At 37.7% G+C, this 26,596-nt stretch overlaps 1 protein-coding gene across 5 annotated transcripts in view; it reads right to left on the reverse strand.

Annotated features, from left to right (window-relative positions):
• Positions 1-26,263, reverse strand: part of TRAPPC8 (trafficking protein particle complex subunit 8) — a 50,222-nt gene extending 23,959 nt beyond the window's left edge. For 3 of the 5 annotated variants that reach the window (XM_080581141.1, XM_080581140.1, XM_080581144.1), the window contains exons 1-16: positions 25,861-26,263; positions 20,897-21,091; positions 18,000-18,083; positions 15,129-15,218; positions 13,711-13,885; positions 13,155-13,308; positions 11,950-12,037; positions 10,571-10,818; positions 8,959-9,074; positions 7,992-8,142; positions 6,572-6,672; positions 5,961-6,066; positions 4,301-4,432; positions 2,078-2,302; positions 1,236-1,344; positions 5-199 (exon numbers count right to left, since the gene is read on the reverse strand). In XM_080581141.1, coding sequence (XP_080437267.1) covers positions 5-199; positions 1,236-1,344; positions 2,078-2,302; positions 4,301-4,432; positions 5,961-6,066; positions 6,572-6,672; positions 7,992-8,142; positions 8,959-9,074; positions 10,571-10,818; positions 11,950-12,037; positions 13,155-13,308; positions 13,711-13,885; positions 15,129-15,218; positions 18,000-18,083; positions 20,897-21,091; positions 25,861-26,017 — 2,326 coding nt within the window. In that variant the 5' untranslated portion in view covers positions 26,018-26,263. The remainder of the gene's footprint in view (positions 1-4; positions 200-1,235; positions 1,345-2,077; positions 2,303-4,300; positions 4,433-5,960; positions 6,067-6,571; positions 6,673-7,991; positions 8,143-8,958; positions 9,075-10,570; positions 10,819-11,949; positions 12,038-13,154; positions 13,309-13,710; positions 13,886-15,128; positions 15,219-17,999; positions 18,084-20,896; positions 21,092-25,860) is intronic. The other 2 variants (XM_080581143.1, XM_080581142.1) reach the window with 1 other exon arrangement.
• Positions 26,264-26,596: the final 333 nt, after the last annotated feature.

Below are 26,596 nucleotides of genomic sequence, written 5' to 3' on the forward strand. Positions count from 1 at the left end.
TTACCTTCTACCACTGCAAGGGGAAATCTGGAGTTATCTGAATAGCGATTTAAGCAGAACTGTGTTGGTTGAAAGTTTGCAGGTATTACTCCTTTGTTGATCACAGAAACAACTTGCTCCTCAAGTTCCTTCCACTGTTGTGATGACTCCGAGTCATACTCCTGATCCAGACTTACATGTGTTGCTGCCTGCTTTTCACCTAATAAGAGTAAGACAATCTTAGAAAATGACAACAGTGGCACACAACAAACGCAGAGGGCTGCACTAGCAGTTTAGCAAGTATTGTTAAAAAGATTCAGTTCTCAGTCAGCATCACTTCTGAGATTACAATTAATCAACTAGCCAGTGGACTGCCAGACACTTTGTTGTGGGGAGCTGGGGGTCGGCCTCTTCTCACAGATAACTAGTGAGAGGGCTAAAAGGAATAGCTTCAAATTGCACCAGGGGAGGTTCAGGTTGGAAATTAGGAGACATTTCTTCTCAGAAAGAGCAGTCAGGCATTGGAATGGGTTGCCCAGGGAGGTGGTGGCATCAATGTTCCTGAGGGTGTTTAAGGAAAGGTTGGACGTGGTGCTTAGGGACGTGGTTTAGTGGGTGATATTGGTAGTAGGGGTATGGTTGGACCAGATGATCTTGGAGGTCTTTTCCAACCTTAATGATTCTATGACTCTGAAATGCACACGTAGAAGAAGATACCAAGGATGATTTGCAAACACTTTTACATGCAAATATTGGAATTCTATGATTTTAGCATGCTATGTAGTATACTTAGCAGTATATATGGTTTATTTTTATTTTATGCCAGAGTACAGACCCAGTTTACACAAGAATTTCTACTCAACATGCTTTCTGTTCAGGAATCGATGTTTCAAACACTTCATCCTAGAGAAAGTTAACTGGAAAGCTAGTTCCTAGCTCTGACACTAGCATCTAGCATTTACTAAAGCATTTAAATCCCTTTCATGAAGTTCATGACAGACTTGCATTTAAGCATCAAGCTATTAAAAATAATGAAAGTTAGTACAATTGCCTATGAGGATTTCATATCTACACAAGGAGCCTGAGTACATTTAGGGAGTAGGTGCTAAGCTGAAGCTTTTCTTTTTGAGATCCAACTTCAGAAGTTACCTTGCCACATTAATTTTTATGTAACAATGATTTTTAAGAAGAGAAATTGCATGGGTTTTGGTTCCATAAGAAATGAATTTTAAGCTGTTTACATTAAGTTTTCTAACCTTCTGCTGGTCTTCGATCATGCCCAAAGAAAATACGGGTTGCTGAACTGTTAATATATGGTAAAGGAAGCTGTGGTAAGGGACCATCAGGTGACAGCTGGGTTACATTCTAGAGTAAAGGAGGAAAAGAGTGTCATGTCATTATCAAAGTGCATAACATACACGCTGCGCATTACCAATGTTTGAATGATAAGGAGACCAAGTTTTAAGCATTCAACACTTGAACAAGTATTTTTAAATATGAAATGAATCATTTCAGTTAACTGTTCTGAGAGTTCATTCTGCCTCAGTCTTCGGTAGTATTTTCACTCTCAAAAAGACCTTAAAGTCCATGAAGTCTTTACAGAAAAAAAAAATCTCCATTGTGTACTCTAACCACTGTTGTGGCTGCATGGCTGTTGCAAGCTTCATTATGGTGCAAGGCCTAACTCGGAATTTGATAAGCTACATTCACTATACCACCACCATTCAATAGACTCTCACCACACTGTGGATTCAAACACCAGCCTCAAAAAAGGTCTAACATAAAATAGCAAATACTACAAACATTCTGTTTATAAGCTTTAAAAGACACTAAGCAACTGGAAGACTGCAAGTTGTGTGGAGATAATCAGCACTAAACTCCCTGTAACGTACACTCATCAGTGGAAATAAACTTAACACACACATTAGATGCTGCAAATTTGCTTTTTGAAACCTGAAGTAAAAAATAAGCACATCAACTACAGAAAAACCAACCCTGGAACAATGCAGGTGTGACAGAAAGTCAATCAGTAACGTAATACAAAATTACCATTAATGAAATTGCTGATCACTTCAGGAATTAAAAGAAAATCATTTACCTTATAAACATAAAGATACTCTCTTAAAAAAGCTCCTTGCTGAGCTGGAGGTTGTTTGCTATCATTGATCAAAATATGCCTGAATGCAGACACAGCATTATCAAGCTGACGAAGCGTAAAGGACTGGCGACCAATAGTGAAGTTAATATGATCTTCTGCAAGAGACCAGCCTTTCCCCTTGTACACCTGCATGGCTTGACAGTAGCAACGTAAGGCATGTTTTTTCTGAAAGAAAAAAAAAAGATTATTTCTCAGACAGTCCCACTAACCAAGCACTGCAATTGTAATACCAGGAAGATTGAACAGCAAGTCAGAAAGTTATTTACCACAATCCCCACTATATTAAGCATAACAACATTTGCAGAACTGTACCTCATAGAACCTGGTCAACATTAATCTGAACACAGAAATAGTATTGGCTCCTACAGTGCAGTGCCTAGCTTGCAGATAAAGTTCACGTTCTCCAGTATCAGTAACAGGCAGTAAGTTAGAAAACAAGAGAAGACTAGTTTTAAAAATACTGTTCTGCATTGCTTTAGAACTGACTGCAAGAGCTTGTAGAGGTCTATTAGCAAGCCTTAGAACAAACTACATTTATTACATTTCACTCCAGTAACTGAATCTTCATGTCACATCTCCACTCAATTGTTCAGTAAAAAAAAAAAGGATGCTTAGGACAAAATTCACACCAAGTAAAGCAACAGACAGCCCCTAGAGTACATACAGGACAAAATTACCAATTGCATCAGCCAACGTGAAATGGATGCTTTACTCCCAATGGCCTCTACAGTTCCTTAACTGTGGACACATCAGGACCTGGGTATTCAATCCCCGGTCTACACACTGAACATCTGCATAGGTAGTCACTGTACAGGCAAGTCTCAGCTTCTCAAAAACATTCCCTTATTTACAGCATTAATGGGAATTAATCCAAGATATGTTCAAGTAAGTATGGCAACAACAGCAGAGGACAAGCAGTAATCCCTTAACATCAGGATGTTTTAATATGATAATATTTAATATTGCAGTATGTAGCTGAGCAGCCTGGCTGGCTCTTCAGTAGTTTTTAATATTTCGCTGTTTAAGATACGGAAAAAAAAATAGCCTATGTTTACTTTGACACTGAAAAGCATTTACTGGAAAACAGAATCCTTACAAGAATTAAACAAGCAACAGTAAAGCTGATACCTGAATATTACGTCAAAGCATTACAAAATGTATGCAGTTTTCCAGGCAGAAGAATGAGATTTAAAAAAATAAAATGGAAAAAACTTATTAGCAGATACCTATCAGTAGCACTGACAGAACTACAGATAAAGAACATACTGCAAGAATAGAACCAAGTGGGAGAATAATCTTACTATTTTTGCTGGAGGGGAGGAAGGGGGAGGTCTTAAAACACCACCCCTATACACACACAGTTTTGTTTCAAATGTAGATCTGATGCCTAGGATCTTCTGTATTATTGACTTGAAATACAAGTTGTATTGATACCTTGTATCACAAGTTTGCAGCTTTTAAGTAAAAAGAAATTGACTATTTGTGGACAGCCCCATAACTGAATTCCAGTGGCTAACCTCAACAGAAATCAAAAAAGCTGCCCATAGAGTCTACTGCACAACTGAGACACAAAGCACATGATTCATGTCCAAACTGAGTTTATCACAGAGCTGCCTACCCAGGAATGTAAGTGGAAGTAGAACTAATTTGTATTGGTTTAATTGGTAGAACTGATCCACAGCCAAATAACTACAGTTTGTCTTGTACTATTCATACACTTAAAACTCCACTGAAAAGTATCCTGTCTTCCTTGTGCTTTAGCTATATCTCTAAATTTAGTTATTATTTTAATAGAATTTAACAAAACTAAGTCCTGCAACTCATTCACCTCAAGAGTAAAAATACTCCCTTACACAATGAAATACGACAATGAATACACAATGAAATACGACTTTCTATTTGGGAATAAAACTAAGACCCAGAAATTAAAAAAAAAAAGAAAGGCATTACTGAATTTCAAGCCAGTGATCTTCAGTATTACTTCCAATACAAATATAAAAGACCAAGGCAGGAATCAGAAGATCACTGAGCTCAATAGTTCTAACTAACACAAAACTATTAGAAGCTACATGTCTTTTACCAAACTAATAATCTGAATGGCATGTTAAATGTGTTAAGTATCAAATGCTGATCATATTTGCCATCTAGAAAGATAATACTTACCTGTCCTGCTTTACTAAACCTGTGGCCTGCTAATATCATATGAAATGCAAACTTTCTAACCATGGGACTTTTCATGTTTATAAAGCAGTGTGCTGCCTGCTCCAACAGAAGCGCACTACGAAGATCTGAATCCTATTTAAAAGAGAAAAGGAGAATTAGCCTCAAAATCAAATATAAATGTAACTGTAACAGTAGCTTATTTTAATGCTAACAGGAAAAGGATGTAACATTGCTGTAAAGCTAAAAAGTCTTAAATACAAACATATGTACGCACACAAAAATAAATGAAAACTAGAAGTATTTTTCACTTTGTCACATGCACGGTGATAAAGAAATAGTGATAACCAAAAGTGCTGTTAACAATCACCTCCCTCCATCCCCATTTATAAACCAGCTCCAGTGTGAGTTACAATAAATATGTTCTGCCTCTTCATTTACTCAGGCTATGAAGGACTCTGCTACTCTTTCTCCTCCCTCTCCCCCTTGATTTCAGATACTGTCTTATTTCAAGGCTTAATAAAATTAAGGGAAAATAGAGGAAATGTAGCTTAGTGAATTTAGATCACAAGAACCAGAACGTTTTCTTCACAGTATACAATTCCTTACTATTATCCCCTTCTCTTCTCATGCCAAGACACAGCTATATTACTCCAACCAATAAGAATAGAATCTATTTGATTTTACCAGTACTCAACTCTACTGTTATCTAAGTATCTAGTACGTGCCTGGACTACAAATATACTGAGACAACTTCACAGTATCCTGTATTTTCCTTGCAACTGCCAAAAGGCAACAAAAGTATACTACACATAATTTAAAGAAATAAAATGATTGCACACAGCCACTAGTATTTATATTTAAGTAACTTATACTGCTCACACAGAATTTTGGTTCCAAGTTTAAGTTGAAGGGGCAAGAATGAAGCTATAAAGACACTTGAGAGAATAACTTACAAAACTAAGTAAATTTATTCCGTGCTTAATAAATTCCAGGAATTCTTAGAAGCATCAAATTCGGTACAGCTGGCTACAAAGCCAGAACTAACTGCTAGATAGACTTTCCTCCAAGCTATATAGAAGATCCCTGAAAGAGCGTGGAACAAATGTAATACCAGTAATAGTTTAGCAAGACCCTTTCTGGGCTGCTGAGAGCTAGTTCCATGCTTAATTTAAACCAATTAGTATTACAGAAGTGTTCGGGCTAGCTTTCACTTACACAGTAAGCTTCTAATGATTCATAGCAGCTAAGCTGCAGTTATGGCTTCATTGCTTAAACTATTTAGAACTTCTGATTATATGTGATATAGTATTCATCACAACTCTGGCAAGCCATGCTAATATTTTTAACCCACAAGTTCTTAAATTCAAAGTATAACACACAGAAGCTAAGCAGATGTCAAAGAAAATTAATTCCAAAGAAGACAACAAATGTACATTTAGCAGCTGTTTAAAGACATCAAATAAGTCACTTGACTTGAAAGAAAAAAAGTACTTGTTTCTTCACTTGCAGCATAAACAGCTTTCTTCACTTCAAGCTTTAATTGGCCATTTGCCATCAGTGGATAGCAAGTACCCCAGGATAAGAATCAGTGTCACCTAAAAGCACTTCAGTAAGTACACAAGCAGAGGGAGGACATGAGTGGAATAAACTAGTGTTTTACCTCACTGGTTAAACGAATCAGAAGAGCAGCTGCCTCTGAATATTTGCTTTGACTTTTTAAGATTTCAGCACTGAGAAGTACACAGCGTTCCGCTAGAACCATGTTCCTAAAGCAAAAACAAATATATTAAATATTTATTGAAAAGAAACATTGGAAAACTTTTTACCTCAAGTCTGATAAGTTTCCTCCACATTACAGACTGGTGTTGTTTATCCTTTTTGAATTTAAAAAGGATAAGTGTCAGCCTGTGTTTTGTAGGGGATGAGCTTGTACCATTAAGTTTCTCGTCCTCCTGTAACAGCACCTTTTTTTTTTTTTTTAAGTCAAAGCTAGAAAACCTTTGAGCATATCATATTTATAAAACACCAGCTAAAATAATGCAACTGACAACTAAATGATCTGACAAACAAGCCCAACTACCAGAAACAAATTTACTAAGTACTCTGTTAAGAACAGCATGAGTCTCATTCCTAGATGAGCTAACATAACTTATTCTTTAAAGAGGTTATCAGCTTCTGATCTTTTAGTTACTTGCTGCTGTCTGCAGAAAGAAAGTTAAGCTACCAACTAGTTCATCTTTCATAGGATCAGCATGAAAGTAAACAACGTACTTGCAGATATCTCGGTAAGTCTGAATTGCTGTTTCCATATAATGAGCAGGATAAGGTCTAGGAGCTCCAGGCTGAAGAAAAGCTGATACTGCTGCCATTTCCTACAAGGAAGAGTCAGAACTGTCAGTGTAGATGTTTTCAACACATTGTAAATCTCAAAACACTGATGAACATCTCAACAGCTACTGTCTCAAAATATTTATCTAATGTATTACTGGCATGTAAGAGTGCACCCTACATACTGTAACTGATAGAAGGTTTAATAAAATAGTCTACTTAACAGCTCTGCTTGTAATCAACTAAACAGCAGGAAAAGTTACACACATTTACAGAAGTGTTTTCAGTTGATAGCACACCTCAACAGTATGCAGCAACAATGATTCAGTACTGCTTTATAAGTCTGAGAGGCAAATTTCCTACTGCAGGAATAATATTTCTGATCAAGTTGCATTTATTTTTAAAATGAGGACTGCTTTCTAAGTCTTGCTTAAAGGAAATTTTTCACTCTTCAATTTCCAAGGAAATCAAGTGTTATTCTACTCTATTAAACACATCCTCTAAAATTATAGTTCTTTCCTTACAGGGTGAAGGCAGGATAGCAAACTGTTCTTCCACAGTAACTAGAGACTGTAGGTTTCAAAAATTAAGAGCTCTATACACCATTCATTAAGGAATTATTAAGGAATTAAGGTATCTTTTGAGATTAGCAAAATGCAGTGCAGCTGTCATACTGCAAAAAAAAATACACATCTATTTAAAGGCTTTAATTCAAGAGGGAACTGTGTACAAAAACACTTCCATAGGTCTACAAAGCAAAGTTTCAAACTTGAGTTAGACTAAAGTCTACGAATCAGCTCCTCAACGTTGTTAAAAATTGTTTGTCTTCCCCAGTGCTCTTACTCATCTTATTGAGAATTACTTCAGTCCCACATCTCCATTCTTAAGAATTAATGATTGAGAATGTTATTACTGATGAACTACACTGTGAAGATATACCCAAAGTACACCCCTCAAAAATCTTAATAAAAAATTGTACAGCACCATATTTATAGTGATACATTTGCCAGGAAGTCAAGACTAATTATTAAAGGATATACTATAGTTATTTCCGACCCACTTAAGTTATTAGACAAGTTTAAAGATCCATTTTGCTAGAGGTTACACTATAAGTATGCTCCTTTCTGTATTTTACATTTTAAGAATTAAGTCTCCAATTTTTATTCACGCTTTTATTCCCTTCATAAAACAACAGCCAACAGCTTTGAGAATACTTTAGGACTTGCTGAAGATATGCAGCAAGTTTGGCAAGACCATTATAAATTTGGATGTGGAAGGAAGAGATCGTGTTTTGTTACTTCCAGACATATATCAGAAATTACAGCAAAAAGGTCAAAGAATATTTAGACTGTGAAGTACTAACCAGTGCTCCAGCTGCATACAACATTGCCTGATCATTTAAGAAATCTTTCTTTGCTGTATGGTAACAACTATATGCAAGTTCATAGTGTTGCACCAAAAAGCACAAGTCTGCCATTTTCCGGATTTGAAGTTCTGGTGCTTCTGGTGGATACCTATAAATACAAACACTTCAATTTAAAGCCATAATTTCAATATATAGAGCAAGACATACTTTATTCTCATCTTAATTTCTATTCAGATAGAAGAAATAAAAACTGCATTACTTTCAACGTTACCAAAAAACAACTTACTAAGAAAAGTGAAGCTGCCTCCTTTCTGCCATGGGAAACTTGGTTTCGCAGCCTACTTTCTGATTAACAAGATTCACTATCCCACTAATATTCAAAGAAAGCATTCCTCTGAATGAAACACTGAAACAAGTATGCAGCTATCACTGAAGCTGCTCACTATGATTAACTGCTAGAGCTAAAGAAACCTGTAGGAGAAGGAAAAATAAGACTTTACAGACTGTTCACCTAGCTGTAGTTATTTATCCCCACTTCTCTTCAACAAAGAAAAATCTTAGAAAAAACTATGCCTTACACCAAAATACAAAGCAATTTTATGTCCTCTGTTAGTAACTTTTGGTCAGTCAAGTATATACAAATCTTTAGTGCAAATTCAATGTGTTTTCACCTACATTTGTTTGTAAGACTTTGTAGGAAGCAAGCCATACTTACAAATTCAAAATAGAAAGTTGAAATGAAGAACAGTTTGATTATGAGCCTTAAGACAATTAAGACAAACCACACAGATATAAAGCTGTAAACAAGGCAGAGTACTTCATGTGATTGCTCCACTAATCTAAGTCTTACAGTACTGCTGATTCAATCCACTATGAGGAATACCATTAATAAACATGGGCTTCCCCTCCTAAGAAAGAGGTACGTTTTTATTTTCATTCAAAGGTAATGACTGAAATAACTTACAGCAAACCAGAAGTATTCTTCAGTTCATTTATACTTTTCTCTGGAACTTTACTGCCACTAAACCATTTTTTAGTAGCAGAAAACAATGATCGACTCAAGCCTTTCCTGGATATTAACTGCAAGAAAACAACAAATTAGAATACTAGACTGCAAAGGATATAATTAAGTTACACCCAACTACAAATCCAAGCTCCATTAATACTTCCCAAATTCTATTTTTTTTCAAGAAAACAGAGGGAAGAAAAAAGTGAAAAGAACATGTCATTGGAGTGAATCACTGATTGACAGACATCGTAATCCACATTTAATGAACCTCAGCTGTCTAGAACTGTTTACTGCTGCTCTAAAACTTCAGATATCTCAATCCAGAAAAAAAAAATCTGATGCATTTGCTTGAATGCAGAGTACCTACTTTCTGGTATATTTCAAGAGAGAGCATTCTCCCCATCACCATGGGGAGCATCACCACATTGCAACACTGTTCTGCAGTGTCAAGTGTGCTAGTTATACCTGCAAGCAAGGTTACACAGTGTTGTTCTTTCAGAGAAGTCCCACAAATGACGAATTTTCCACAGGGAATTACCACTCCTCCAGATCTAAGAAAAGCTACATCTCTTTTTAAAGGCAATTAAAAAACATAACTTTTTCTTTTACATGCATTAGGAGTATATTACTAACATTCCTAGCCATAAGGCTACGCTTTTTATTTAACCATAAAACTTTCCCAATGTAAACACAGCATTTATTAAATTCCAGAAGTCCAATCAGGGAGATTGTGATCCTCACAGCATACTGTATTACTCTCAACAACCCTTTACTAAAAACTATAGCCTAATTGGACAATTCAGTCAAAAGGCAGTTCAGATAACAAGCTGATATTTGGGTCCAGGTCAACTGCTAAATCCAGTAATTTGATTACACTTAAGTAATTCGACCCATCTCTTCAGCTCTTTAAGATACATAGAAGTGAAATACTTTTAAGAGAAAAGATCTTACTGTGACAGAAAAAACTTTAAGGCATGCCCATGCCTTGAAATAGGCACGAAATTAAATAGCATACTTCCAAAGAATCCTTTTGAGACACAAATATTTGGCTGCAAAAACTGCTGATATCAGAACAGAATTACATGATTTAGGATGTCCATGCATTTCTTTCATTGCCAAGAAGTAGCAATTGAAGCGTCCAGCTTTTTTGGAGACATATTGACAAAGATACATTTCTTAGCTTTAGTGGTGCATTCAAGTATTGAGAAAGAAAGTACATTTTGTTCTCCATGCTAGAATTCTAGAATTGTCCAGTACAAGCATAACAAAGATTTTAGGAGCAAAGGGTTATCTCTGATAACAGTTCAGACAGGCTTTCACCAACAAGCCACCTTTGTACTGAAGTTTTGTTGACACAGGTGTTGGGTTTTGGTGTGTTTTTTTTTTTTTTTTTTAAGGACAAATGGAGCCAAAAGGATAACTGTTTCTCTTAAATTTGCTTACAGCTTTCAGTAAGATTATTGAATCACTAGATGCACAAGGAAGTACTGATTTCAGAACAGACTGTTGGATAACTGGATTTATACCACAATTGTTTTTGACTAAGTGTACGTAAAAGTGAACTGACCTGATCGTTGAGTTGCCTTATTGTCTTCTCTATATGTGGCAAAAGTCCCCTAAATGTAAATTCCTGTATGAACTGCCTAATTCGATCATGATCTGTGAGTGTTAAACAAGCACCATGAGGCATTCCGGAGTTCAGTTTCTTTGACTCCTGCAGTGATGTAGTAGCCTTCAAGTAATCAGTGCTATCCAAACTGCCGCTGGGATGATCCAGTTGTAAGGGATGAGTCTTGAAGTTGTTTGACAGGCCATCTATTAAGAGATTGAAACACCAAAATCCTTGTATGAAGTTACTGAAGTATTTATGGTTTTAAATGTCATTTTTATTAACCTTAATGTTTTCCTTATTTATAACTCTGTTAAGCAGAGTTACTCAACCATTCTGCACTACAGATCAGAATCAGCAGAGAACTACATGAATATTATGTCACTCCTGAAATTAAGAAAGCTCAGGAAGTCTCAGGAAACGCAACATGCTTCAGAAAGTATGTTTTCAGTTCTAGTCTAGAGTGCAAAGAATTCCCAAATATGCTGATTAGTATCAACAGCACAGAAGGAAAACAATGAAACAGTATATTTCAAGTCAAATATTCACGAAAAGATGGACACGCATCAATTGCTACAGTGGATACCATGGATCAAATTATTCTTTTCTATTTCTAAGGTTAAAAACTCTAGTTTTCTGTGCCTTTCTGAGCAATCATGGTGATAAAGAACTTCCTCTGAAGTCCCCTTACTTCAATAAGAAGGGTGACTGCTTTTGCATCTAGCTAGCCAAACTAGATCAAGACACCTACTCACTCAGATTTTAATAGTGCTCAAATTTATAATCTCCTTCCAATATATCAGTTTGCTTTATCTGGGCCTTGCTAGCACTAAGCAAAGCTGAGCTGTGAAAGCAAATTATTAATTGTCAGAGTTCAGAGACAATATGCTTAGTCTTCAAAAAAGCCTAATACATCAATACCCATCTCATTAAAGATACACCCCCCAGTTAACATCAGTCTATTAAATCAACATCATGTTTTCATTTGTTGACATACAGTTACTACCTTTGAGCATCGAGGAAATTATAAGTAATAATCTCCTAAGAAAACACAAAGTTTATAATTACAAACTTTTTTCCAATCTCAGTTTGTGGGCTACCTTACATTTATCCTATATCTTGATTAAGTTTGTAGATTTATGGAACTTTACCTCAATGTATTAAAATTAATTTTCAAAATATTCATGAAGTTTTAAACCAATATAGTTAACACTTAACATAGCAGTATATATAATCGCATGACAGAACCTGCCCAGCACTCAAAGAATTACTACCACAGACAAGGCAGCTCTATAAAAGTTATCACATCAAAAGTTTGATGGAAGTTATATAAATACCTTTAATTTCATTATCTAAGCCATCTGATATCAAGTGATCAGTACTCTTGTTTGAAATGACAGCATAAGAACAATCTTCATAGCAATCCTACCGGAAGGGAAAGGAAGTTAGGACTTTAAGAATAACAGAATACACACAAAAGCCAGTCAACAGTAATTGTTAACTTTATAGCAGTTAACTAGATTAAGAAAGTGCATTCAATTAATGTTCGTATATATTCACTGAAACATTTTTTAAGCCTTTAAGGTCCCAACCTATTGTAAAGATGAAAGTTATAATCACCAACAGATGAAGCAAGCTTCTTCTGGTTTGCTCAAAAAATAGCTTCACTGTCAACTAAAGCAAGCAGCTCCAGCAGCTAATTGGAACTCTTACAGAGCAATGTCTATAGCAGTAAAAATATGCTCCCTAAAGCAACTCCTGAACAAACTCAAAAAAACAACATACAATGTGGAATAGTTGACATGGAAAAAAAAATAAAGATTAACTAGTTTATGGTGGAACATTACTCACTGCTCCTCTTAACAGTTTACAGAATACGATTAGCTTTGGTTTTCCAGTGCCAGCTAGGTTTGGTAAAAAAAAAACTGATTCCACAGACATCTCTTAATCAGATACCGTTAGAACTGCAGTACAGTCAAAAAATAAATTCAAAAAGGCACATTTTTTTGGTCTTGAAGTCAAAAATAGACATTTATGGCAAACAGAACTCAGAACTCTGAACATACACTATCATTTGTTGTCTTAGCAGATGACAGGCTATACTTGACTGCAAGAAGTTACCACAAAAAAACAGCCATATTTTTTATGGAACTACATGAACCTGTAAATTGAAACATTCTGGAAATGATGAAAATGAAGGTAAAAGGTTACTACAAATAAGACTTCTGCTTTATGCATTGCAGGCAATCTCAGGAGTCCCCTATTTCCACGTTCCTTTCAGTCTAGCACTTCTGTGCTTCTAAGAGTCACTAAGCAGCATAGATGACAGCTCTCTGAAAAAGGACTCACCTAATGTCCTCACAAATGAGTCAGGTTAAAAAAAAAAGCTAAATCTTACATAACTGCCTTAGTCTCTTCTACCTATTAGCTTATTCTGTAAAACCATATACATAAAACTAGGAAAATTTTAACGCAACTAAAATGAGCATTAATATGCACCTTAGGTGGTTGTTTTATTTATTTTTTTTAAACGCCACAATACCTGGTTTTGGATAGTGTTTTTCTGAAGGTACTGACTCCAAGGATCTGGTATCTGTTCATCCGTTCCTCTGTTAGACACCCGTGAATTTATTTTCAGCAAATAGCAACCCTGAGTTCCATACCTCTGCTTCATCTCTTCATAAATGGTGTCAGCTCTGAAAAAAAATACAGCAACATCTATTCATTTTGATATTAAACCAATTCTAAGTGTCTACCCCAACAATTTATTCTAGACTATTATATGTAAGGTTTAAGAAGCATAAAACACCAGTTAATTTTTTTTTCAAGAGTTAAACCAACTATCTCTGAGAATTTACTCAGTAAGCTAGCAAAGAAAGCTTCTACTTCAAGAACCTGGGACTGATTCTTTTTATATTCTTTTTGTTTTATGTGAACACAATAATTAGACCTAAAAATACTATTTAATGAAGTCTGCCTTGATAATTGCATACTGGTTAATAGATTCTGTTGTATGCCTAATCTCAACAGCAATTTATAGATGCAAGCATTCCAGTCAAAACGTTTATCTGTAAATTCACTGAAAGCAGAAGACCCACCTTTGCTCTTCTCCCGTGCTTACATCGTGCAGTAACACGTAGTATTTGAGCGTGTTTGGTATAAACCATTTTGGATACATATATTCACTACTGTGCTGAATTCTATGTTGCTCTTGAGACAGCTTCAGAAATTGCTCCACAGGCTCCGGTTCACTAGAAGAAACTACAAGCATACCTAAATTCACGTTAAGGACATTTACCAAAAGAGCCCAGGAACAGCCACTCATGATAAAATAGGCAGCATATAAACACTGCATTCATTCTGTTCTAAACCTATAAAATACACTGCCATAAAAGCAAGTGCAACTAGAACTTCGCCTAAGTCTCAATAAAAAACACTATTTAAAAGTCAACTAACTGTTAACATCTGTAACTAAAATGAAACAGGAACTAGCTCTAGTTCTGAAACTAAATCCAAGTTTAACCTGACATATAACAGCTAACAGTTCATCATATTTCAAATCCAGGTCCCATGTGAAACTTTTCTGTAGAAATATAACTGAAGTTCACTTCAATGTTCACTTTGCAATGTTCAAAGAGTTGGGACTTTCTTTTTTGGGCATCACCTGAGCAACAATAACAGCCAGTATTCATAAACACAGCAACACCTACTAAGTAAAAAACGGACGTGTTCTAACTTTTACTTCGATGCAACTCCATTATCATTAATAAGGAACAACTTGCTCTGCCACACGTATTCACCAAATTAAAGGCATTAAATCAGAGAGGCCAGAAAGCAAACTGTACTTTACATTACTGCAAAGGCCAGATTCAATATTTTGCCAAATTAATTCTGTACAAGATTCTGTCAAAACTTGTACAGAGGTATACCATGCTGAAATTGTTAATTAGTTAAGAGTTAGAAACAACGTATTATGAAACCTTCAGCATTATCTTTATTGTTCAGCTTAACACCAGCTACACCATGAAACAACGTATATTTTTATTTTTCCTGCAGGCAAACAAGTCAGGATTAAGTCACAGCAACAAAAACACTGAAAGCGTTTAGGCATTTTTCCAGACTACTTTTTGTCCAATACAGCTAAAAGTCCACTGTTTTTTCAACACACCCTTCCTAGCCTCCCCCATCCATCTGCTAGAAAAGCTATAAAAGGCTGCAGGTGCATCCCATGCACACAAGTCTCTGTTGTGCTTGAGGACCTAAAGAGTTATAGCAGAAGCTCACTCATCTTAAAGTGTTACACGTATTAGCTCAGAGTTCAAAGTGTGGCTTTTACTACAGAGAAAACCTGGACCCCTTACAAAATTAGTCTGTATAGTCGGACATATTGAAAAGGGTACATTTCAAAGCACTGTGGCAAGAAGTTGTTCCAAAGTTTCAAAGTCTCCTGCATTACATTTCTGCAGCCATCTGTAACAGTCTCCACCAAAAGATGTCTGTAATGCTCAAAGGATACATGCAACATAGTGGTTTAAGAACTCATGATCTGATGCAGGCATGGACTGAAGAAAGCACTCTCTGTAAGACTCAAACCAAGGGGTAGTAGCTGAAACACAAAATAAGACCAAATTTAATTATTTAGCCAAATTAGCGTTTAGTCATTTATAAAAAGGAAATACAAAATACTACACCTAAAAGTAAAACTTGCAAACTCTGACAAGGTTTGCATGGGAGGGAAAGGAAGAAGAAAACAGTGTAAAATGAAAACATCAAAAATATACACAAGTAGGAGAAACACTTTGAATTAAATCCTGTGAAACTGAATTGCATCTTAAGCACTAACTTCTTCAGCATTTCAGGCTCACACATTCAGTCCTTGTTAAAGAACCTTACCACCCCTCTAAAACCACAGAGGCTTGGGAAAGAAAAAAAAAAATCAAGTTCTTCTAATGATCATTGTATTTGCCTTGGCTGGGAATATAACAATTGACTGAGAAGAAAAAAATAATTTTTGACTATGCAAAGGAACTAAGGATTACCAAAACCCTATCCTGCCAGCTTTTTCGCAAGGCGTTGTAATTTGGCTTGACAGTAGTCCCCTTCCTCCTCTCTGCTAAAATAAATAAAAACAGCAAGAGTTCCTTGTTAGCTGGTCAAGCAGAGATCCAAAAAGCTGAAAGCTCAGATCTAAGTTGTGCCATCAATGCCTTATAATGTTAACCTGTCATGTTCAAATGGTCTTTTACGACAGGGACTTAAATTTAAGAGCGTCAAGTCAAAGAAAGCCAAGCATGCCTGGGATATACAAAGAACGTGTGAACTTAATCTTGTCTCTTTCCACAACAACAATCTAGCCATGAAACAATCGTTCTCCTTTCAAGCCTGTTTTATGCCATCTCAATTCTGCAACTCCTTCACCTAAGTTGAAAAAAAGACCAGAGAAAAGTTAGTCCATTTTTAATAACCAGGCTTCACACTGAGCAGTAAGAACCCTGAGTAAACTCACCTGCAACTAGAAAACAGTAACTGGTACAGAAAATGCATTACGTTCTGAAGGTATTTGTTTTCCACATACAGCCCCAAGTACATTCCTTGATTTAATTCACATCAGTAGTTCTAAAGCTTTGTTCTCCTCCCCCTGCCACCTCCCAAACACTTGATTTCTTAGCCAACTTCAACAAACTGAGTTTAATTTGCACATTGGAATTCTCTTGTAGTGCATTAAGTTAATGCATTTTGTTTAATCTTACATTGTCTGGCCATCTTATATCAGCTTCATCCACACAAGGGTCAGATACACTACACATCTGAACTCAGTCTAGTAGTCAGTACATCTAACTTTTTATAAAGATCAATAGGAGGCAAATTGCTAGCTGTTGACTACAGTCTTTCTAACCAACTGCTCTTTGAACACTCATTTATGGTGTGAAAAATCATTTGGCTTTACTAAGACTAACGTATATATATTCCAGCTATTTAAATAAAGGAAAACAGATTGTTATTAAAAACAAACCATGAGAAAGTGATTAATACATATTTTTCACACACAAAGCCTCGTAGTAAATCAGATTCAAATTCTACAATGTTAAACTATTAGCGTAAAAACACTAAGCACATTTTAGTTTCAAGCTCTATTCAGTTTTCTATATCTGTTGAACCCAAGCAAATATGTTTAAGTCTGACAGATCCACAAACAGGAATGCATTACATCTATTTTTCACCCTCTCACTCAGTCTAGTAAGAACCTTGGAAGTGGCTATACAGGCAACTGAATTTCCTCAACACAGCCACAACAAACTTTACAGTCCTAAAACGTTTGAGTGAATACTCTTAGTAATTCACACTTGATATTTAAATAAACATGCACAGCATTCAAAAGAAAAACAGTGCATGAGAAAAATTTCAAATGTAACATATATAAGTTTCATATATAACACAAATTTCAGCAGTGCATAGCAACACTGTCATTTAGGAACACAGACCTGTATGCTCCACATTTTTCCAATATGTGCTTATAGGATACTAAACGAGAAGAACTGAAGTTTAAGTAACTTGCTACCATGTTCAGAAATTGGTACTTTCTGTTTATACATAACAGCTTAAGAATAAAGAGTCCACTTCATTAGGTTTCATATTTTTACTTAGCTCACTAAGCAAGATGAATTCCACAAATAAGTATGCTAGCACCTTCAGAAAGGAAAATATTTAGAAGCACCTGAACGGACAGTACTAAAGGATAGCTACTATTAACTGAAGGCATAAGCTTTGCTGATGTTTAAAACTAAAGAACATCAAAATTTGGCTACTTTACAGTGAATCTCTATGTTGTGGTCTACAAATTGAGAGGTCAATAGCCAACGCATTTCAGTAGAAACAGATCTTAAAGACATGCTACAAAGTGTTTTGTTTTTAAGTCATACACCAGAAAAAGTATCAACATAGCAGAAGCACATGTGCTCTAGTACAGTTAACTCTTCAGTTTCAATTTAAGGAGTGCCACTATCCTGTGAGAAGGAAATTCTACAGAGAAGCAGGAAAATATTTCCATTTGGAATACAGAACAGTGATAGCAGGCATTCCCATAGGATCAAACAAGACAGTGCTTTCACAGCATCAGATCATTCCCCTGCCCCAGCTAGGCACTTACTGGACTCTATGGAAAAGACCAAACAATTTATGTTAACAGCAGTAGAAATGCGACCAAAAGAAAAATTAAACAACCACCACCATTTTTTTTTTTATTATTTTAGGGGAAAAAATGGAGGAACACACATCTACACCAAGAAAGGTGCTAAACAGTTGTAGCAGATGGTAAGGAAAGGTGGATGGAGCATATGGAAAAAGGAATAAAGGGCAATTTGGCACCAACCACAAAAAAAAAAAATACCTGAATAAAACGTGGATGTGTTCAGTTCCATCAGTGTCTCTTTCCAATTACTGTACCAAGGAACACTAGCCTTAACTGAGCGATCTGATAGAAAAAACACGGTATTATTACACTAACAAGGGTCAGGTGCAAACACACTATTGGCTTTTACGCTCTGGTAGCATGAAGTAGAAAATCTATACCATGCATGCCCATCAGGGACTAAAGGCATATGACTCCAGACAACCTCAGTCATGAACATTTCAGGTTCCTCCACATTTCACAAGGCACTTTAATAGGATCCAGTATATATTTCTGGTTCCACCCAAATTCTAGGCCTGAATAACAGAAGTCTATGAAGCTGTAGAGATTAGAATTATATATAGATATATTCCTATTTTTCTACTTGGAGTAAGCCACTAATTCGTGAGTTTTCTCAGCCTGTAGTAATGAACTACAGCTGAACTGAAGAGGTTCACTGCTGAAAGCGATTGCCCCAACATTATCCCTTATATCTGTCATATTCCTCTATTGCTGTACACCAGAGTTAGCATCATGCCCTAAACAGTCACAGAAGTGATCCAGCTGAACGCTATTTGGAAGAAAAATACAAGTCCTTTAGTAGGATCATTTCCGCCCCCCCCCAACACACGCTAGTACATTGGAGAGGCACGCAGGGCTGAAGGCAAGCGCCCTTCCAGTATCAACCAGGTCCATCAGTACAAGATTATGGAATTATGAATGCAACTATTAACAAGTGCAACAAAGAACAACTGTAACCAGTTAGAACAGTTCACTACAGCAGTCCCAAAACTTTTCTGAAAAACTGCAGTATCATGACCCCAGTGCAGCTAATACCCATAACATGGTTTTCTTAAGCCATCTCTTTATATATTCCTTCTGAATATATTGCATCATTAAAGATCAAGGAAATATGTTTCAATATTGCTACCCTAGAATAATAATTTACCAAAAAAAAGCAGCAAATTTAAAGAGATCAGTGTGTTTCACATTTCCAAGCAAAAACATACACACACACGTGCATTTTATGGCCAGGAATGAATGCTTCCATCATTTTTTAATAAAATCCTTTAACAATGTAGAAAAAACTTTTAGGATATATTTAAAGTTTTTCTAAGAAGAAGACTCCACCTGACAAGATAGAGACTTCCATACATCCTCCCACAGCGCAATGGGATTCAAATTTCATCATCAAGGACGCTGTGCTAGTGTTTCGTGCTAAAGCCTTAAGAAGGTGTACCACAGAACTACGAAATCATTACATGCTTCTGTCCTTGTGCACAATATTAAATAGATTACACTCCCTCCTCTCTCAACCAAGCATACAGCCAGTTTGAACAGAAATAAGAACCTAACCATTGAGACAGAATACAATAATGCATGAGAATTATCGCATCTGAGGCTTCAGAAGCAAATAAGGAAAACAAAAGGAGAGCTATTTGCTTCCAAAACTACAAAATAACCATAAAAACACAGAATAGTTTGGGTCAGAAGGGACCTTAAAGATCCCCTAGTTCCAATCCCCCTGCCATGGGCAGGAACACCTCCCACTAAACCGGGTTGCCCAAAGCCCCATCCAACCTGGACTTGAACACTACACCAAGACATCCACAGCTTGCCTGGCTTGATAAAGTCACTACTACCAATTCTCTCCCTCCCGCCACTTCTGTAATATTTCTAACAGCCTCAGTTTAGAACATTCTCTTCATTAGATGACCTCAAGAAAGTAGAATGGCTTTAATCCCTAGAATTCAAACAGACTTTCCAACCGAAAAAAAGTTTTCATATTAAAACGGCAAGCAAATAAACCAGTTTCTTAGATGAGAATGGGCACAGAAACTGAAAGAGGCTACAGTCTGCAGAAGAAACTCAAAAATCAGAATTTCCAGGGTCAAGTCTTTTCCTTTACTATTAATATTTCGCATCAAGTTGAGGATGCGGCTTGCAAGCTAGAAATCGAAGATGTAGAATTACACATTTTTCAACATCAACATTAAAAAAAAACATTATGACAACATCAGCTACTAATCCTCATGAATTTTTCATATAAAGTATATGGAAACCCTTTCTTTTCCTGTAACAGACCCAAATTCCCTACTGCACGCCAAACTACGTAAAATAAATTACTCATGTTTAAATAGGGCAATGCATACATGGTTTGAATTAAGTATGTACTCAAAGGCTTTAATAGATTAGGGTCTTAATTGGGAGGAGTTTAATCTTCTCAGCTCTCAAGATCAGTTCTCAATTAGCATTATTCACAATGTCTTTCCCCTAGAGATTGGAAAGAAGTCATTGTTAGAAGGTTCTAGTCGTTGTGACAGTGAAATATGAAGCACTGAGTTTCACAGCAAAAAAAATTAGGCAGAGACTTGCACGCTGTTCCTCAAAATCTTCTTATCTTTCAAGTGTTTATATAGTGACTTTATGAACTCTATGCATTAAGCAATAAGAGACGAACAGAAGAAGACAGGAGGACTAACTTTAAAGTAAACCCATACATTAGTACCAACAGTGTTCATATTTATCCAGCCAAGGGTAACAGGTTAGCGTCTCAATTTTGACAAAAGGAAAACCTCTAGTCTGGTAAGGTAATCATAAAACCAAAGAAAGAATATTTTCAATTTTAAAATATTATGATGCTTTAACAGAATTTCACAAGAACCACAACACTGGGAAACAAATTTAACTTATGAGCTATTAATTGCATTCAATTAGTTTTGTTTTTTATAAAATGCTAGAAGAATATTTGCTAATTTAAGCTTCAGTACAACAATGACTCAAAATCGATCAACCCTCAGAGCAACCTTAATATATGCCACAAACTTGATATCGAGGTTAGGAACCTTACAGTAAATTCCAGCTTAAATTACAGAAAAATACAATATAATACATACCACTGATGTTGAGATCATAATCTCCAGCTGTGATCACGTTAGCTACCAGTCCTTCAGCAGGCTGACTGACGGACACCACTTCATTCAAAAGCTTCCGAATGGCACTGGGCTGAGGTGGGTGAGTAATAATGTTGTTGACAGCAATCTTCAGATTTTTAATTATATGAAGCTGATTATTGGGATCTCTCATGTGAACTAAAAAACAAAAAAAAGAGGCTTTGGTGAAATAGTCACCATAACTATTATTTCTCCAGACTTCCTTCGTTATAGCTTACTTACTTCATTAAACCTCTCCATCAATTTTATAATTCAGTCCATAATATTTGAGTATCAAAAAAGTGAGAAGGGGGAAGAGTCAGGGATAAAGGAGAAATTATTTCAAGTTCAACATTAAGCTCACCTAGGTAGACCGATGAAAATATAAGCAGGATCTTAGTTTAGAAAGACATCTACTCCAAATAGGAACTACCCACAAGATCTGTAGCCTACACTGCTGCACACCCTCTTCCTTGAGAAATATACTCAACTTCCACTGAAAGCCTATAGGAGCTCCACATGGAAAGCACATTACCTCTCACATTCCTAAGAGTCTGACAGAAAAATCTAACACGCAATAATAGCATTTAGGAAACTCGCCAGGGACAGCATAGCATTAGTTCATCCTAATGAACATACCCTTTCTTTTGTAATATTAAAAGTGTGATCACCTTAACTTGAAGGAACGGTTTTAGAATGCAGCTGTTCTCCAAAAGACACCACACAACTGATTTAACAGAACATTACTGAAAGTTACATTTCTCATGTGATAAACTATTTTTAGCTGATTAACCAAAAAAGTCAATGTTAGTAACACCTGCATGTCTGATTTACTTTTAAATCCTTAGGAACAGAAAAAAAAAAGTCTTATGACCACAAAATATTGATTTCAGAATTATGCAGAAGTATACCTGGGTTACTGCAGGCAGCCTCAAAAACAAAATCCTGACAATGCGGTTTATACCATATGGACATCATGTTTATGACAGAACTACAAATAGCTGACAAGTGTTTAAGTTGGCACAAAGGTTGCTTATTTAGAGAAAGTAGACACCAATACATACAATACTCAAAAAAAAAAAAGCAGCAGATGCAATATTAAGATGAGCCTTTAAAATAGTGATACCAACCTTATGTTATTAGCACACAGTGGTTTATACTGTCTGACTTGTGATATTTATCCCCCAAAATGATTCCCCTCTCTACCAACTCCTCCAAGAAAGCCATCAGAAAGAAAACACTGAGAAAAACAGTCCCAAGACCACAGCCTAAGAGCTTGGGTGGGGAAAGAAGGGAGGGACTTGACAGGGGGACAGGGTAGGAGGAGGTTCAGCAGACTTCTCAGTCTCCTGAAAAGCAAGAAGTTATTCATCATAAGTAAATAAATAGAAGGGTGGTGTTTTTTACACAGATAAGTATAAAAATTAAAGGTCTAGCTCTTTGATTCTTTTCCTAAAAGTTATTGGGCTACAATCTCTTTTGTATCTTACAGATAATTTTACCAGAAGCAATAATTTGAGCTTCATATGACTCGTAAAGACAGAGCTCCAGTTGTAGAACTGTAGGGTTCCTCCCCCCATCTCATCAGATGGGATGAATTTTCAACCCTTAAATTACTAACCCTACAGCCACATGATTACTGAAAAGATCAAATGCAAGAGGAAGTAGCAGGGAGAAACAACTAAGACAATGATTTGTTTTCCCAGTGCAGCTACAACAAAACTCATCCTCGTTGTCTCTCCTAAAATATAATAGCCATCATAATAAAAACATGCACATTTCCATCCAGGATGTAGATGACATTTTTGGCATACATGCAATCCTAAGGACTGACACAAAGGACATATTTGGAACCACAAAACTTCGGCCTTAATCCCTAGTAAAAAAAAATAGTCTTATACCATTATTTATTTTCTTCAAAATTCCATAGTATTATTTCAGAAAGTATTTTTCCCAAAGCAGAAGTAATGTGTACCAGAACATCTTCCCAGTAAGAAGCTGAGCATATTCAAACTCTAACTAAAACTTATGAACAGAGAATTCCTAACATCAAACTAAACTCAGATACATGAAGCGTAATAAAAGCTACCTAAAATTGACACTTGCCAGTTGAAGTATACACACATTCTCCCAACAAGACAGCACTAGTTCAGGTAGTATTTAAGGTATCTCAATCCAATAGGATGCTACGTTAAAGAAAACAAATATATATTGTATAGGTAGGTTAAATTAGCCAGCGACTGTTAGTAACAAAACTTAGTACTTAAAAAGGACCGTCGCTTTTCTTTTCATAAAGAAAAAAGTTTGGGGGCTTTGTTTTTGTTTTCCTCTAAATTCAAAACTAAACTGGGACAGTAAAGTTGTCTTCATTCCTCCTTCAATAACAGGAAGTGACTTAATTATCAAAGTCAAAATTCTAAAAACTACACTGGAGAACTCTGAACATGGGGTCAGGACTTCCTCACATCACAACTTGTTAGACTGCAAAGGTATTTTTGGCTACACCAACATTAGCAAGTCATTCAGAGGCAGAAGTCGATCAGTAGATTAGCACTGATTAGTACCTAGTGCAGAGGCCCCTTGCACCTACATCATGTTTGTGGGGTTCTGTCTGAAGTCAGATGTCATCTCATCTCCAGTTTTCTTCTCCATTAAGAAAACTGGTGTTAAGACTAAAGAATCATGAACAGTAAGACACACGGTTTTGGAGAAAGGTGTACGTAGACATTCTGCTGTACAACGATCAGATCATTAATAACGCCTCTCTCCCTCTTAATTGGGCATAAAAGCGACCACAGAAAAAAATTTAATGCCAAGTCTGGCCAAACCTATTATTGCACAACAAATACACAGTTTCCAGAGTCTGGTGCATGGGATAGTTAGCAGTGCCACTATGCTGCGACTGTCAATGCAACACTGTTTGTGCAGACTGCCACAAGCAGGTTTCCCTGTCATACAGCTCCTGGTATTCCAGGGAAACTGTTCACTACTACACACCTTTACAATAACTTCATTGCACTTAACCTGTGATCTGCCTCAAGAAAATGCCTAGTACCACTTTGCTTCCCCTCACGCACACTGGCTTTCATTGCAAGAAGCTACTCACGGCGTGCAGCAATGCATTTTCCATGAATCTAGCAGAGGAAGTCACGCTTGGAGTGAAGAACTGCAGTCACGCTCACAGTGTGCTGAATCAGAACACACCGAGCAGGGTAGCCACAAACCCACCGTGCCAAGCTTCAGCTTCTCAGTTCTCCAAGCCTGGGTCAGGCTTTGAAAAGGGCATGTCAGTTAGGCAACCTGGAAAGACCAGCAAGGATGCCCCTTCTCAGGAATTCCTCATGACAGCCACAGGTGTGAAACTAGGAAATGAAATCTGTATCGTGGGGATTTGGATGCAGTTCACAAGCATGCTTATTTATACAGTTACACTACAGAACTTACAGAAGACCAATCACTGAAACATCAAAAGTCATGATGAGATCATTAAGTGGCAGAGCTTTTCTACTCAAGTTTTCAGAAGAATACCAAAATCCAGTCAGTATCAGTCTCACAGGTAACAAAATCAAAGTCCTTGGGTGTACTGATGGACGCAGTCTAAATTTTAGCTATAACCAACTCCTTTATAGAGTAAAACTTTCAGAACGGGATGAAGGACTAGCTTGATTTATAAACATTGATACACTATGGCAAAGAGTTCTGCATTTACACAAGAAACAGGGAGAAAGATTCAGGTTTGACAGCTCCTTAATTGTTACAATAGTCAGAACACAAAATGTTACTATTAAGGAACAAAAACACTCAGTATTCTTCATCAGAATTGGTGCTTCATTTTGAATAGCCTGCCTGGTTAGTTTTCTAGATGCACTGCCTCTTGCCAAAGAACCTAAAATGATGTTTAAGTAATTTCAGCAGCTTCAGAACTCCAAGGATTGAAACTTCTGCATTTATTATTTTTATCTGTTCTGCAGTCTCACATGATTTGCGAGTTACTAGACACGGAAAAATAGTTATAGAGAAGTTACTGCTAAACGCATTTTTATACGTTTTCAAGGCTTGCCACAAATTAAGGTAGATTTTCACACACACTAGCTTTCAAGTTGTCGCCACTCACTTCACAATGCAGAATATTTAGCTCAAGTGACAGTACACGTTTCAGTTTCTTACACTGCTTTCTCAACACAAGACTGAAGTCTCTCTTGAGCCAAGTGTCTGCCAGAAACCAAATCTGCCAAATGCCACTGCATCGCTATGCTAATAAGCAGTTCTGCAGGTCTGTTCTGATACGCAGTGAATTGAAAAGCTCAGCTTAAAGTTATCACCTGGAACATTTTAGGGATTACAGTAAAAGAGCCCGATCATTTTTCCAGTGGTCAATTCCCAGTTTTACTGTTTTCCACGGTTATTTTTTATCTATGCTATGTAATCAGTTCAGTCCTCCCCCTTGTTGGGGCAGGTCTTGCTCACAGAAACACTGCCAAAAAAAGAGATGTACATCCAAGAGAAGGGCGGGTGAAAGAAGGCAGACTTCTGTGATGTTAGCTGTCATTTCAGCTGTAAGACTTTCAATATCTAGATAGCTTACTAAGAGCCCTACCCCAAGAGAAACTACAGCAGGAGCTCCAGATACAAGCACCAGGCAAACAGGGCAGCTTAAAAGAAACCAGCCTGGGAGAGCTGGCTTTACAGACACCCTTCTCTTCGACCTTCTGCTTCGTGGTGCTTCGGGGAGAAGCCCAACTTCTCAAACGCCACGGAGCAGAAGGGAACAACCGCAGGCAGCCGGGGCAAACCCGTGCCTCGGCGCCGACCCCGGGGAAAGGGAAAGGGAAGGGGAAGAAAAAGGGGCAGGGGCCGGGGTCCTCGCCTCCCCCCGGCCTGGAGGGAGCGGCCCCGCCTTCCCCGCCCCCCCCCACGGCGGTACCGACCTTCGGAGGTGAGGCGGCAGAAGGGCTTGAGCAGCTCGGCGAAGCCCAGGTTGTTCCTGCGGGCCAGGCGCTCCGCCTCCTCGCTGCACAGCGCGGCCACCAAGGGCACGAACGAGTCCTGGAGGAACTCCTGCACCGACTGCACGCACTGGGCCATCGCCGCCGACGACGACGACGGAGAGACCGAGCCCCGCCACCTTCCTCCCCGGTGCCCCGCTCCTCCTCGTCCTCGTCCTCCCCCTCCCGCTCCTCGCTGTCGCTGTCGTTGTCGCTGTCGCCCCGCCGCGGCCCGCCGGGCGCTCAGCAGCGGGCGCCCCGCGCCGCCGCCATGTCGCGCCTCCGCCGAGCCCCTCGGGTAGCGCCCGCTCCCGGCGGCCCCCGCGCCCGCTCATGTGATTGGCCCGGAGGGGCGGCGCCGGGGCGGGGTAAGGAAGGGAGGAAGCGGGGAGTGCTGCGCATGCGCGGGTGTCCGCTCCACCACCACCCCCCCCGCAGTCCGTGGTTGTTGGTTCGCTCCGGGGGGGCGGGGCGCGGGGAGCCGGCACCAACCGTCACCGCCAACCGTCGGCCGCGGCCGGGCGATGCTGGCGGCCTGACTGGCGCCTCCCCCCACCTTAATAAATAAACAAACAAACACGCCCCTCACGCAAAATAAATGCATAAATAAATTAAAAGGACCCGTCCCTCACGCAAAATAAATAAATAAATAAATAAATAAATAAATAAATAAATAAAA

This window comes from Anser brachyrhynchus (genome assembly GCF_964034855.1).
Source record: "Anser brachyrhynchus genome assembly, chromosome: 2".
Classification (NCBI taxonomy): Eukaryota; Metazoa; Chordata; class Aves; order Anseriformes; family Anatidae; genus Anser; species Anser brachyrhynchus.